The sequence below is a fragment of the Emydura macquarii genome, unplaced genomic scaffold (assembly GCF_026122565.2).
Source record: "Emydura macquarii macquarii isolate MOO-44397 ecotype Brisbane River unplaced genomic scaffold, CSIRO-AGI_Emac_v2 contig_1483, whole genome shotgun sequence".
Taxonomy (NCBI): Eukaryota; Metazoa; Chordata; order Testudines; family Chelidae; genus Emydura; species Emydura macquarii.
The window spans coordinates 21637097-21651296 of NW_027131620.1; the positions used below are offsets into that span (position 1 = coordinate 21637097).

Below are 14200 nucleotides of genomic sequence, written 5' to 3' on the forward strand. Positions count from 1 at the left end.
CTGAGAGATTAGCATATGAATTCCATGAGTTTCAGTCTCAGCTCTACTTATGACTACATATTCTGCTCTCCAGCTCACAAAACACATAGAATCACAGGTGAGCAGCCTCTCTTCTACAGTGCAATTAAAAACTGCAAGCATCTATAAAAACAAACATTTTATATTCAAACAGATTCTGCAAGTAAGCATTAGAGACAGGAAAATAAATACCAGAGACAGAAGTAGGAATTAGAAGGAAATATTTTCTTAACATAAGAATATTTCACAGATTACAGAATTATAGCTCCAATAAAAAAATACAGAACAAGATTAAATATGGAATGTTTGTTACATAAAAGGCTTTTGAAAATTATTGCCACCTCCAAGGCAACCCCTCATTTGGCATTTTTAAAAAAGTACCAGTTTAATATTTTATACATATTTACAACACCCAAAGGCTCAAAGAAGAATTGCTGAGGCAATGTCAACCAATATATTGAATAAACAAGTAACAAAATAATTTACGGTGAGGGAGTTACAGTAAATATTTTTGCTAAGAAGGTCGGTTGATCTCTCTCTGACAGGAAAAGCCAGTGTTCAGTAACCACTCTGAAATCCAGCTTCACTTGTGTCAATATCATGTTCCTTTACAAGAGGGGGAAAAGTACATTTAATATAAAGTAAAAGTTATACACTTTAAAGGTTTCTTTTTCTTTACTTATGTAGACCTGGAAGCCCTATTAATGAAACAGCTGATCAGACAGGAGATGTTCACAGTTGACCCAGCAGCCCTGAACTTTTTTGTAGCACCATCACGAATGCCCTATTCTCAATTGCTGAGGCCCAGATCCTCAAAGGTATTTAGGCTCCTAACTCCCACTGAAATCAAAAGTAGTTAGGAGCCTAAATACCTTTGAGGATCTGGGCCTAACATCATTGGTATGAAATCTGCATTACCATAGTATTACCAGATTGTGCAAGCATTTACCCAGGACTTGTCTGTTACCTGCACAAAGAACACAATGGATGGCATTTCACTGAAATCACCTGAACTGTATACCTATTGGTCTGACTGCTTAATGTCCCTATCAACACTATAGATCCCCAAATAAGGCTTTTGCCTAAAGCCAACCATTTTAGAGAAGGAAAGCTTGTAAACACATTAATGTACACAGATATGTAAAGCATGTGTGTCAAGTCAATAAGGAAACTCATTTGTGATTCTTACAGTCACAGAGTACTAAAAACTTATGAACAGTGCAGGTGACTTCAGCCATGTTATTGTCCAGTTTGAGTTCTATGAAATTTGCTGATCACAGGACCTCCATGCATCAGTACTTAAGGGTCTATAAACTCCTGTATCATAGAAGTGTACAAAGCAAAACAAGAGCCAGTGAAATGAATTTGGATCCTAAAATAGAAGACTGCATTAGTTAAGGAGTATACATAGTTGTTTCTGTACTTGGTTATCCGTAGTCAAGATCATACTTCGGTCATCAGCAGATGCCCGGCTGCTCACCCTACGACAAAAGCCTCAACATAGCATAATCACTGGACCCCTTGCCTGAGACAAATGTGACTATTACAGAGAGGATGACCATGAGGATGTAATGGGGTGTTCCTCCCACACTTGCCCCAAAGGGGACAATGGAGGCCAGATGGGCCAATTAGCCTGCCAGTGGGGGGAATTAAGGCTGAAAGGAAAGCCCTCATTAGGGGAAGCTTACCTGTGCAGGAATAGGTGAGGCTTCTATAAAGCTAAGGACCTAATAGCAGAAACAGGCTGCAGGGAAATGACCTATTGTCATTCCCTGGGAGTAGGGAGGTGTGTTAGGGCTACAGTGCCAGGTAGCCTGTAGTCACTCCCTGGAAGGCAGGAGTTTAGGCTGGTAAACCTGGGGGCAGAGCCAGAGAGTAGAGCGGAGAAGTAGAAAGATGTAGGAAGGAGTCCAGGGCTAGAGTAGGGTCCCTAGAGTGGAACCCAGAGTAGTGGGCGGGCCTGGGTTCCCCTACTAGCCACTGGGGAAGTGGCACCATCAGGGCAGTGCATAAGAAGACTGCCTGAGGCTGTTGTTATGGAAAAACTTTGGGTATGTCTACACAGAACAAGAAAAACCCATGGCTGGCTTGTGCCAGCTGACTTGGGCCCGCAGGGCTGTTTCACTGCTGCTTAGACTTCCAGGCTCGGGCTGGAGCTTGAGGTCTGGGACCCTCCCATCTCGCAGGGTCCCTGGGCTCAGACTCCAGCCTGAACCCAGATGCGTACACAGCAATGAAACAGCCTCGCAACCCAAGCTTGAACTGGCTTGCATGGGCCAGCTATGGATGTCTAGTTGCTGTGCAGACATACCCTAAGCTACCCCAGCAGGGGAATACTAGTGACCTGGCCAAAAGGCCAAGCCATGAAGACAGAGTCCCCTGAGTTGCAGGGAGTGAGAGAGAGACAGCAAAGCATGCAGCAAGCAGCAGAAGGGGCGTCAGAACTGAGTTGAGCTAATCTCCACATGCAGCCACAAAGACGACACCCCTTGCTGTGAGTAGAGCACCCCGTGACAAAGGATCATACCTAACATCACACACTCCATTCATTGGCTGTTCTGTTATTAAAACAACGTACCTGATTCAGCTTCTTGAACTCCACCACCTGGAAGAAGATGTGTTCTAGGATATGCTTGGCATCTTGCTGCTCCTTTGGGAGTTTATTTGTTACCCCTAGGATATCACCACATTTTCTGACATAAAACTCCAGGTCATCTTCAGTACCTAACAAGGACCCACAGCGTGAGGGAGACAAATCTCACACACAGAGAAATATATGAAGTTTTCAGCTGAAGTTACACTGCTGATTTCAACTTGCAATTAAGCACTTGGGGAATTTAGCCCAATTATTCAGTAGGACAATTGCCTCAAAGATGCAGCCTTACAGCTGGCACTTTATAATCCTCTTCAATTATTCTGAGATGTGTGTAAAAGCTTTATAGCCTGTGACATTGGCTTATCATTTCTGCTTTAAAATGAAGAAAGGTGTGACAATCATTCATAAGACATGAAGCATAAGCAAAATCAGAGACCCATTAATATCAAATCAGCTGCACTCCCACCACTGAGGTTCACAGCAGAATCAGGGACTGGCCCTATTAGATCCTGCCACTGAATATTTTAAAGTAAAGTAATTTCCATCATAAATTAGTGAGGGAATCTAGGATCCTTTAACATGTATGGGTCCAAGAATCACATCCTAGCCACCACAGCTCTGGAAGTCATTCTCTTTGACAATGATTGGGAGAGGAAGGCAGGGGACACAGAAAAAGAAGAGTCACGCTGCTATTAACATTTTAATCTGCAACAGTGCACTATGCCATGCAGATGAGGGTATTTTCCATGGACTTGATTTCCAGAGATACTGAGAACCCCTAAGCATAGTTGAAATCAATGGGGGGCTATCGGTGCACAGTACCTTTGAAAATCAGGCCTCCATGTTCCTATTGCAGCTAAAATGTCAAGTTATTTTGCTAGTTTTCCTCAAATGAATGGGATTTCGGTATAAATATGAAAGTAATCCAACTTCAGAAGTTTGCTTTGCTTACATTTGTTTGTAATCTGTGCAAGACGAGCTTTCTCAGAGGAGAAAGTTTCATCTAAGTCAAACAGGTCCAGACTGGGAGGAGGTAATTCTCTGAAAGCAGGTGGGAAAACCTACAAGAGAAGATTTAATGTAATTTACTGTCAATGTTTTTCTTACATGCTATAGAAAACTAAAGATTGCTTTCAACTTGGACATAGGGAGAGCCTTTCAAAAGGGTATGATAAGCCAAAAATCCACAATGAACTGCACACATTTCAAAAACTTCATTTATATTTCATAAAAACAACTATTCTAAACACTGCCTAGGCACAAGCATGCCAGCACCTCTCCTTCCCTCCCCCTGGTCTCATTTTGTTCTTTCTGTTGTTTTCTTTTTAAACCAATTAAATCAAAGACAAGAGCTAGATCCTCTTCTGGCCTGGTTATTCCTATATAGAGGCCAAGAAACAGCTGGAGTCTGAATTTGCTATTTCTTTCACATTCATCTAATCAAGGCTGGGACAAGATAAGTACCTTCCCATCTCCACACCCTTTCCCACAGTCCAAGTAGCTGTGGGTTCATGAAAAGAATGACACCAAGGCCTTCAATGCAGGGCTCTCCCCTGCAGGAATTGTGCTCTCCTGGCCCACTGTTCCCCAGTGAAGAGTTTATTAAGAGAAGACATTCACTTATATACCAAATCTCCACAAGATTGACGGGTGGTCAAATATTGAGCCTCAGCTTCCTTCTACCCACATAGCATTTGACAGAGTAAACATCATAGAGCCAGGGTTGAGGATGTTGCAGAGCCAGTATTCCCCATTCTTTCAGCCAAGATCCACTGGATCCTGAGACCATTTACTCACAGAAATAAAGGACCCAAGAATATGGACTATTATGGGCAAAACTTTAAATTCCCAACTGTCAAGCAACTCAGTTTGGGTGCTGTGGGAACCTTCATTCAGCCACATTACTCATACACTAACACATAAACACTAATGCTATATGCAGTATTTTGTATCACTGAGTATATGTGCAATATGCAACTTTAGTTGGGGTTAATATGGGATTTAATTTTGAATTGCTTGACTTTTATCCCATTTGGCATCACAATCAGTGTGTCTGCATTAATACTGACAGTTTTATCATCACACGAATGAAAAGCAATCTGGAAAATATGGTTGTTTTAATTCTACATTGAAATATTCCAGAAAGGAAGGTTGTTGTTGGTTAAGTGACCTGATCTGGAAAACTGTTCTTTGAGGCCTGGCAAAGATTATCTGACTACCAACACTACTCAGAATTGCTTAAAGCAGTGATGTCCGACCTGCAGCCTTATGTCCCTCAAAGGCCACTGTGTTAAAAAAAATTATATATGTATTCTGTTGCAAACTGAAGATGTGCTCCATAAGCCACACCTTGTGATTTTTAAGGAATGGGGGCAAGGGACACTGTCCCCCAACCACCTCCTACAACCTGCCTCACAGCTGCAGGAACAGCTCTGATGTGAGCTCAGCTAGGAGGGGAGAAAGGAGAGAGCAGCTCTGGTTGTTCTGTTGCCTACTTGTGGGAATCCTACTGAGAGCAGGATGGGAGCCTGATTGCCTGAACCTAGAGAAATAGTTAAGGCCCCAGGACCTTTCTGAAATAATGTTTGGCCTTCACACTAAGGTTGGGCACCACTGGCTCAGAGCAACATAAAGCAACTAGGGAGACCTGCAAAAATACTACATGTAAGGAGTATTCTAACATCTCCAAGAAATACTGAGTTCTGCCGGCAGCTGTCTCGGTTTGCTTATCCCGTGTGCACTTAAGGGGTTTCATTGTTTTCAATCACAAGATTTGACTGAACACACGTTCATAGGACCATAAAGAGTGCTACTTCTTAAAAGACAGGCCCTGGCATGTACTAAGACACTCAAATGGGTAATGCTCTATTGTTTCTCTGTCTCCTCCATAGTTCTTTAAAATAAAGAGAGATTCACATTACAAGGTGGATTCTACGCATCTCAGGTGTCGGTCAGAAACTCGGTCATGTAAGATTACTCACAGCTGGCTGGAGTGCAGGTAGTGGAGTCTCAAACTGAGGCTGAATGAGCTGGAGAGGTTCATGTTTCACATTCAGCTGTTCGTAAGATCTACAATCGAGAAAAAGGCAAAGTCTGAGAGGAGAGGATGATAATATTGTCTGTTTACACTTGCATGTGAAATGTATAAGCTGTGAATCTGAATTTACCCAGGACATCAGGGTTAACACCCTATTTGTGCAAATGTGTCATGGGTCCTTAATTACCACAGTTACACAGTAACTTTGATCTCTGCGACAACTACAAAGCAATTGCTTTTAGAAAATGGACAAGCATCCAGTACAGTGCAGACAGACTGCTCAGCTTTTCTATTTGTGACCTATGGCATGTTTAAATTCAAGTGTCCCCGGGTGGAAGTTCAATGCATTCATCTAATAAGCACCTTACAATAATACAGTAAAGAGATGAAAGTGTTTCCCTCATTATACATATGCTTACACACACACACACACACAGAGGAAATGCAAAATAAGACAAAAAACACAAACAAAAATTTCACAGATGCTGACTTGATAACTTTAGGGAGGGAGGTTGTATCCAGCTGATAAATGGACATATCGAAGAGGGTTGTGAAATCTCGTGGGTTCTCATCTCCCTCCTGTAGACACACTCTTAGTCGCTCAGACAGCGTGGCTATATCTGGAAGCATTGTATAGTCTGAAATCTGAACACCATGACACTGGTGTGAGTAAGGGGATTTCAACAGCATGAAATAGGTTCCTCCCAATTTTTACTTCACTTAAATCATTCTTTCTATATGAGATTTTTTTTTAACTTCAGTTTACAATCCCCCCCCCCCCCCCCATGACTCTTCACAATACAGGCCACAATATTTGGTTTAGGAATGTCACAAACAACTAACTATTTAGTTTTATGTAAAAAGAAAGTGGACACAATTATACAGAGATACAAAACAGAAACAAAGAGACATTAAAGCATAGATGTTGAAATCAACTGAACTACGTTTTCAGCAATAAATATTTTCAAACCAATGTGTACATTTTATTTTACAGTAATGGGTGTCTTGCACCAAGGCAAACCTGAATCTTTTTCCTGTCTGTGTAATGCTGCTTCAGTTGCAGAAGAGATGCTACATTTGAATTTCCCTGTCTTTCACTTGGTAAGAGAGGCTGAAGGCAGCTCACTCCATGGTGCTCTGAAGTCAATGGCCAAAGACTGCTGTTCCACACTCTGGTGCTTCAGGAACTAGCAGGTGTGTCAAGTGTGCCAATCCTGCTGCTGATTAATGAATTGCAAGTTTGTCAAATTAAAGTTAAGGCTAACTTGTGTGTGTTATTTATAGAAGCAATTCCCCCTTCTCCTGTGTGTGTAAAGTATTTCCAAGTAAAAGAAAATACATTCATAGAAATGTTCTATTTGCCATATACTTGCCCTTGAAGTGAGGGCTCAGAGCAGAAATGCAAAAATATCAGACTGGAGTAGTGGTCTCCTCAATGAAATTTAATTTAAACTAAAAAATCTGGCAAATGGGAATGATAACCATTGGCAAGTTAGATACAGACATCTCCATGGCTGACATTTTATGATGAATCACTATCCAAATACCGCAGAGAATCCTAATCCACGTGTGGCAAAAATGTCAGCGATATCTCCAAAATTCCCCTAACACAGCTTCAGTTTTTGAGACCTTGAAGTTCATCACTACAACATTTGGATGCAATACCAACAACAAAAGCCACATTAGAAGCTACATTAAAATGCTGTTTGTTCTTATGTATATCTCTAAAATGTTGAACATTTGAGTTCAGGATTCAACCTCAAAAACCTAGGTAAAAGCTTGACTAGAACATCAAGGTTACTGTCCCTGCTGATGTCTCAGAGAGCTTAGATAATGAGAACTGAATCCTGATCTATGAAACTCCAGATTACAGGGGTTTAAGTGAGACTGGAACTGTATTTTAATGTCTTCTTGTTATTTTAATTCGTGGCAATTGACATGTTATTTACTCATTTGATTTTCATTTATTATACACGTTTTTAAAAATATCTAACAAAATCCCCTGCTAGGTAGAGATCTGAGTTGCCAAGTTTCAGTCTGAAAAGAATTTTTACATCTGAGAATGAAATAAAACTCGTAAGGGGTCTGTAATAAGAATATGGATACAGCCTTTAAATGTGGGGTGCTGGCAAAAACTTCTGTAATTCCAGTCCAGGTGGATTAAAAGATTATTAGCTATCACATGATGAATGTCTCTTACCTCAGGGTCCTCTGCATCAATCTGATTTAAATGGATGTCTGTTGTTGTGAGCCACTGGAAAAGCACATCCTGGGGAAGCACAGATGTGTATTAGGTTTTTGGAGTGTCCGAATAACTTACTATAATACTAAAAGTTCAAAACTCCTTGGCAAATCCACTTGATGGAAGAGAAGGCATAAATGTGAAAGTGCTGGATAACACAATAAAGACTATTGGGGAAGAAAACTAGTAATATGAAGAGTATTCATATTACTTACTGAAGCAACAAAACATGGCAAAGAGTGCACGTTAACTGGATGCAAGTGAATTGCAAGGCACGAGGATGAAAACCAATTCTGTTCATCCACCTGAAAAATGTGGACATCTGAAGTGCATAAGTGATCTTGAAAAATGTAATAATGGGCAAATGATTGCTGATTTGTACTTTAATAGAGAATACTTGAATAGTAGAGATTGCCAGCTATTGTATTTGGGCAAGGACCCTGTGGACAAACATTGATGTAAGCCAGTGTTACTTTACTGACCTCAACTAAGTTGCATTAACTTAGAGAGGTTAATTTGGCCTTATGTCTATAACATGTATTTGTATAGCAATGCAAATCAAATTTGTATAGTTAAATGCAAATCCATCAGCCAATCAGAATACTCCTTTCATTATATTTGTTTTAAAAAGACAACATACAGTGAAGTGCATGAAGCTCAAGATGCAGTTAACAAATGAACTTACAAAAGAAGTCATGTTACAAAGAAAAACATACAGAAACTGAAAGAATGTGTAGACATAAACTGCCTAATACTCTGGATCAAGTAGAACAGTGTTATCTAGTGATTAGAACAAAGGAATGATTGTAATACCAAAATTCTCTTCCAAGAGCCACCCTGAATCTTTACATGAGCAGTGGCATATCATTTAATTGCTTTTTGAATGCCCATGTTACTTAATACGATTCCTTTTTTTTGTTTAAGCAGACAAGGAAGGTAATACATACCAACCTTTGTGAAACACTCTGATCTTTAAACAAATGGAGCATAAGAATCAACTATTATTATTAATTGTGTTGCCACATTTGTAGCTGTAACAAACTTCAGCTATATAATGACCAAAAAAACTACTACATATTTTAAACAATTATGGTCAGGAGGGCTGAAGCAGGAAAAGCTTTATAGAATTCCACTTTGCAACATGCACAGTTAGGTGCCCAACTGCTATCCATGCCTTTGAAAATCTCCCTCACTATGTCAATGCCAAATCCGCTTCTTCATCTCCCAACTATTTCGTAGCGGTTCTGGTATCTGTGAAATTTCTGGGAACAAACTGCAAGGATTGGTTGTGTTTGTGAATGCTATGAAAAGACTAATGATAATTAAAAAAATACATTTTTAAAAAAGTCTACCATGATCTTGCTGTTCTCTTCTTTATCCAAATATTGGTCACTGAACATGTGGCAAGATCCCAACACTGCCATTTTTCCACCTTGGTTCTGTCAATAAAGTTAACATATCAAAAAAACTTCAGAGCACAAATATTTGAGGGGATTCATACCATGCATTAAACTATTAAGTTATTTTAATTAGAGGGCAAGGGGAACTTTGGAACAAGAAGTAGATACAACAACTTGCAAAAGGGCAATTTCTTGAATGTGCAGCATAAGTATAAAATAAATGCATTCCTTTAGCAGGTTTATTCTTTAACATGCCTTAAAAAGTATTGCTCTGCATTAATGGGATTAGAGACACATTTCATTGGCAACCCACAAATAAGAGCAATAAATAAGATTACATCAACAATAAGTGGATTGTATGTATTTTATTGGCGTTTTTAACTCCTTAAAAAAACTACTCATGAAAAGAGAAAGAAAGAATAAGATCTTAAGTGAGATTAATACATAGCTAATCTCATGTGCACCTTTCTTGAGTAGCTCAGAGTCAGTACATGCAAGAGTGAGGTATGTATGGAAGTCAACATAGCTAGCCTGGGGCTTTGAGAGCTAACAAAGGAAAGGCATAACAATTTTTGATCTTCATAAGCAAAGTTACAAAAAGACAAGTGTATTTAGTTAGCTGAATTAAAATGTCATATGAAAAATTCTGTAAAAGGAAACCAAACTACCCCTAAAAAAAAGTAAATTTTCAAGACAGCACAACAAGAGTAATACTTCTTGTGGGCACCAAAATTAAAATTCATAGCAAATAATGTAACCATACAAACTGCTGTTGCAAAGAGCTTGAAATTGCTTCAAATAAGGTTCTAGTTTACTTCTACTGAACAAAGGATAAGCATAATGGTAACTTTCTGACCATGAATGGAATGCTTGTGCTTTCTATTTGGCTCCTGCTTAGTAAAGGATCCCACGAAATGAAGCAACCTAAAGCAAGTGACTTCTATCCCCTACAACATTTCAGCTGGACAGCATCCTCAGCTGTTACTGTTTCCTAGAAGCATAGAAATGAAGAGCTGGAAGGGACTGAGAGAGGTCTAGTCCAGCCCTCTGTGAAAGACCAAATACACCTAGATCATTGTAACAGACTGTACCCTCTTAAATTCACCCTTTTACCAAAACTATGATAAATTTTGTACAGTCTGCCTTGTATCATTTGAAAACTCATATCTGCTGAACATTACTGTCCTGGTAAAATATGTGGCAACACTGTAAAGTTAAGATTCTACTGTATAACACTGCTGTGACATGTTCCAAAGTTAGAAAAGCAGGCCCAAACCAGGTTTTCAGAGACAAAAGTCACACTAATGCCCTGGCCGGGTATCTCCATAGTCAAATGGAGTATCATGAACTATCACCTAAGTAAGTGGCCATTCTTTGGCAGGAAGAAGAGTGTGAGCAAGAACTTTACATATTGGCAATAGAATAGCTGGGAGTTTTCTTTGTAAACAGACTGACTTGCCTGAACCCCAGCGGGAAGCATAAGAGGAAAGAAGGATATAAGAATGAGAAAGAAAGGCTCCACCACTCTCTGCTCATGACTGCAATAATGCCTGAAGAAACACTGTGGGGGAAGTGTCCTGGTCTACAGTCTTCTAGCCAGTAAAGAGCATACAGTGAGAAAAACTTTTGCTTTGAATCCATTTAGATTGCTAAATTAGATAGTTTGCGTTTTCTCTTTTTATTTTCTTTGTAACCAATTCTGACTTTTATGCCTCATTACTTGTAATCACTTAAAATCTTTCTGTAGTTAATAAACTTGTTTTACTGTTTTATCTAAACCAGTGTGTGTTAAGAAGTATTGGGAACCTCCACTTGAGATAACAAGGTTTGTGCATATCATTTTCCATTGATGAAATGATAGACTTTAGATGAGCTTGCACAGTACAGTAGAGTGCTGGGCATTACAAGACGCACATTTCTGGGGGAAGGTCTGGGACTGGGAAGTTGCTGGTGTCGCCCTGTATGTAATTCATGAGTGACTGGCTACAGCATTCATGTAATTCAACTAGGACTGATTTTATATGTTAGAGGCTGTGTATGAGCAGGACCAGGAGTGGTTGCTCTACCAGTGAAGCAGTGTAAAATGCTCTTCAGGTTGGAGATTTGAAAGGACATAGCTATTCAACAGTCCAGATTGTACCCTGGGGAATTTCAGAATCATCTCTGGACTCTGACAGGCATTTATCTAAACTGTTCTTTAAAACCTATAATGATGGGGACTCCACAAACTCCCTCAGAAGCCTATCCCAGTGCTTAACTATCCTTATAGTTAGATTTTCCATCAAACCTAAATCTCCCCTGCTGCAGATTAAGCAGATAACTTCTTGCACTACCTTCAGTGAATATGGAAAACAATTGATCACTGTCCTCTTTATAACAACCCTTAACATATCTCAAGACTTATCAAGTTCCGCCTCAGTATTCTTTTCTCAAGACCAAATATGCCCAGTTTTTTAAATCTTTTCTCATAGGTCATATTTTTTAAACATTTTATCATTTTGGGTTGCTCTTCTCTGGAATTTCTCCACCTCTTTCCTGAAGTGTGCTGCTTAGAACTAGACAAAGTACTCCAGCTAAGGCCTCTCAAGTGCAGAGTAGAGTGGGACAGTTACTTCCCATGTCTTACATACAACACTCCTGTTAATACACCTCAGACTGATATTAGCCTTTTTTGCAACTGCATCACATTGACTTATATTCAATTTGTGATCCACTATACCCCCAGATCCTTTTCTGCAGTAGTACTGCCTACCCATTTATTCCCCATTGTGTACTTGTGCATTTGATTTTTCCTTCAAGTGTAGTACTTTGCATTTATCTTTATTGAATTTCATCTTGTTGAATTCAGACCCACTCTCCAATTTGTAACGATCATTTTGAATTCTAATCCTGTCCTCCAAAGTGCTTGCAACCCCTCCCAGCTTGAGGTCATCTGCAAATTTAATAAGCATACTCTCCATTCCATTTTCCAAGTCACTAAGGAACATATTGAATAGTCCCAGACCCGAGACTGATCCTTGTGGGACTCCACTAGATACATCCTCCCAGTTTGAGAACAAACCATTGATACCATTGAACCATTGACTACTCTTTGAGTACAGTCTTTCAACTACTTACGCATTCATCCTATAGTAATTTCATCTATACCACATCTCCCTAGTTTGCTTAGGAAATCAAGGTATAAACATCAAAATACATCATGTCTACTGTTTCCTCCCTATCCACCAGGCCAGTCATCTTCACAAAGAAGGAAATTAGGTTAGTTTGGAATTATTTGTTGTTGACAAATCCCTGGGGGCTATTCTTTATAACCCTAATATCCTCCAGGTGCTTACAAACTACCTGCATAGTAATTTATTCCAATATCTTTCCAGGTATCAAAGTTAGGCTAAGTAGTCTATAATTCCCTGGATCCTCTTTTTAAAGATAGGTACTATGTTTGCCCTTCTCCAGTCCTCTGGGACCTCCATGAGGTCTCAAAGACAGTCCCTAATGGTTCCAAGATTGCTTCAGCTAGTTCCTTAAATACTGTAGGATGACTTGTATTCAGGCCCTGCTGACCTGAATGCATCTAACTTATCTAAATACAGTGGAACCCGATTTATCCAATCTAATTGGGACCAGGGCCAGATCTGATAAAAGTTTGGATAATTCAGAGAATGAGCAAATATGAGACACTATTCTTGTTTGTGCGCTAGCGGTTCGGTTAATACTGAGAGCCGGATAATGGGAGGCTCAGATAAATGGGGTTCTACTGTATTCTTTAATCTGTTCTTTCCCTGTTTTGGCTTACATAACTTCCCCCTTCTTGTTATTAATTGTGTTACATATCTTCTCACAATTTACCTTTTTAGTGAAAACTGAAGCAAAAACAGGCATTAAACGCTTCAGCCTTCTTTATGCCACTCTCCTTCTCTGCTAAAGAGAGACCTACAATTTTTTTCATCTTTGTCTTGCTCCTAAGTATTTAAAGAACCTCTTCTTATTGCCTTTTATGTCCCTTACTAGGTTTAACTAATTTGTGCCTTAGTCTTTCTGATTTTGCCCCTACATGCTTGTGCTATTCTTCTGTAGTCCTCCTTAGCAATTTGTCCATTTTCCCACTTTTTGTTGGATTCCTTTTAGGTTTTCAGGTCATTAAAGAGCTCCTGATGGAGCCATGCTGGCCTCTTACTATCCTTGCTATTATGCCTTCACATCAGGATAGTTTGTTGTTGCATCTTTAAACAGTGTCTCCTTGAGAAACTGCCAACTCGCCTAAACTCATTTTTCCCTTACATTTTCTTCCCATGGGACCATACCCCTCTGAGTTTGTTAAAATCTGCTTTTTTGAAGTCCATTGTCCTTATTCTACTGTTCTCACTCCTTCCTTTCCTTATAAACATGAAATCTATCACTTATTGATCGCTTTCACCCAAACTGTCTTCAACTTTTAAATTTGCAGCCATTTTTTCCTCTGTCAATCAGAATCAAGGCTAAAATGGCTGTCCGCCTGGCTGCTTCCTCCACCTTCTGAAACAAAAAGTTGTTCCCAATTCATTCCAAGATCTTATTGGATATTTTGAATATTGCTGTATTACTTTTCCAACAGATGCAAGGGTAATTCCCATTACTGCCAGGTCTGAATTTTGGATATTTCTGTTATTCATTCTCAAAACGCCTCATTCACCTCATCATCGTGATTTCCCTATTACATTTATCTATTGTTCTATTATACATTGCTATTCTTTTCCCTACCTCACTTCTCTCAAACAGATTATATATTTTCTTTCTAATCCTTTTCTCTGCTCTGACAGAGATTCTACCATTGTCTTCAGCTTCATCTTCCAGCATTTTGTCTATAATTTCCTCCAGCTAAATAGGAAAAAAAAATTAATTAATTAAAGATCAATTCTACCTCCTTGACT

At 39.4% G+C, this 14200-nt stretch overlaps 1 protein-coding gene across 5 annotated transcripts in view; it reads right to left on the reverse strand.

Annotated features, from left to right (window-relative positions):
• Positions 1-222: 222 nt before the first annotated feature.
• Positions 223-14200, reverse strand: part of IFT52 (intraflagellar transport 52) — a 51863-nt gene continuing 37885 nt past the window's right edge. For 4 of the 5 annotated variants that reach the window (XM_067554420.1, XM_067554419.1, XM_067554421.1 and 1 more), the window contains 7 exons: positions 9246-9332; positions 7852-7920; positions 6142-6311; positions 5596-5683; positions 3567-3675; positions 2597-2742; positions 223-624 (listed from right to left, as the gene is read on the reverse strand). In XM_067554420.1, coding sequence (XP_067410521.1) covers positions 577-624; positions 2597-2742; positions 3567-3675; positions 5596-5683; positions 6142-6311; positions 7852-7920; positions 9246-9332 — 717 coding nt within the window. In that variant the 3' untranslated portion in view covers positions 223-576. The remainder of the gene's footprint in view (positions 625-2596; positions 2743-3566; positions 3676-5595; positions 5684-6141; positions 6312-7851; positions 7921-9245; positions 9333-14200) is intronic. The other variant, XM_067554423.1, reaches the window with a different exon arrangement.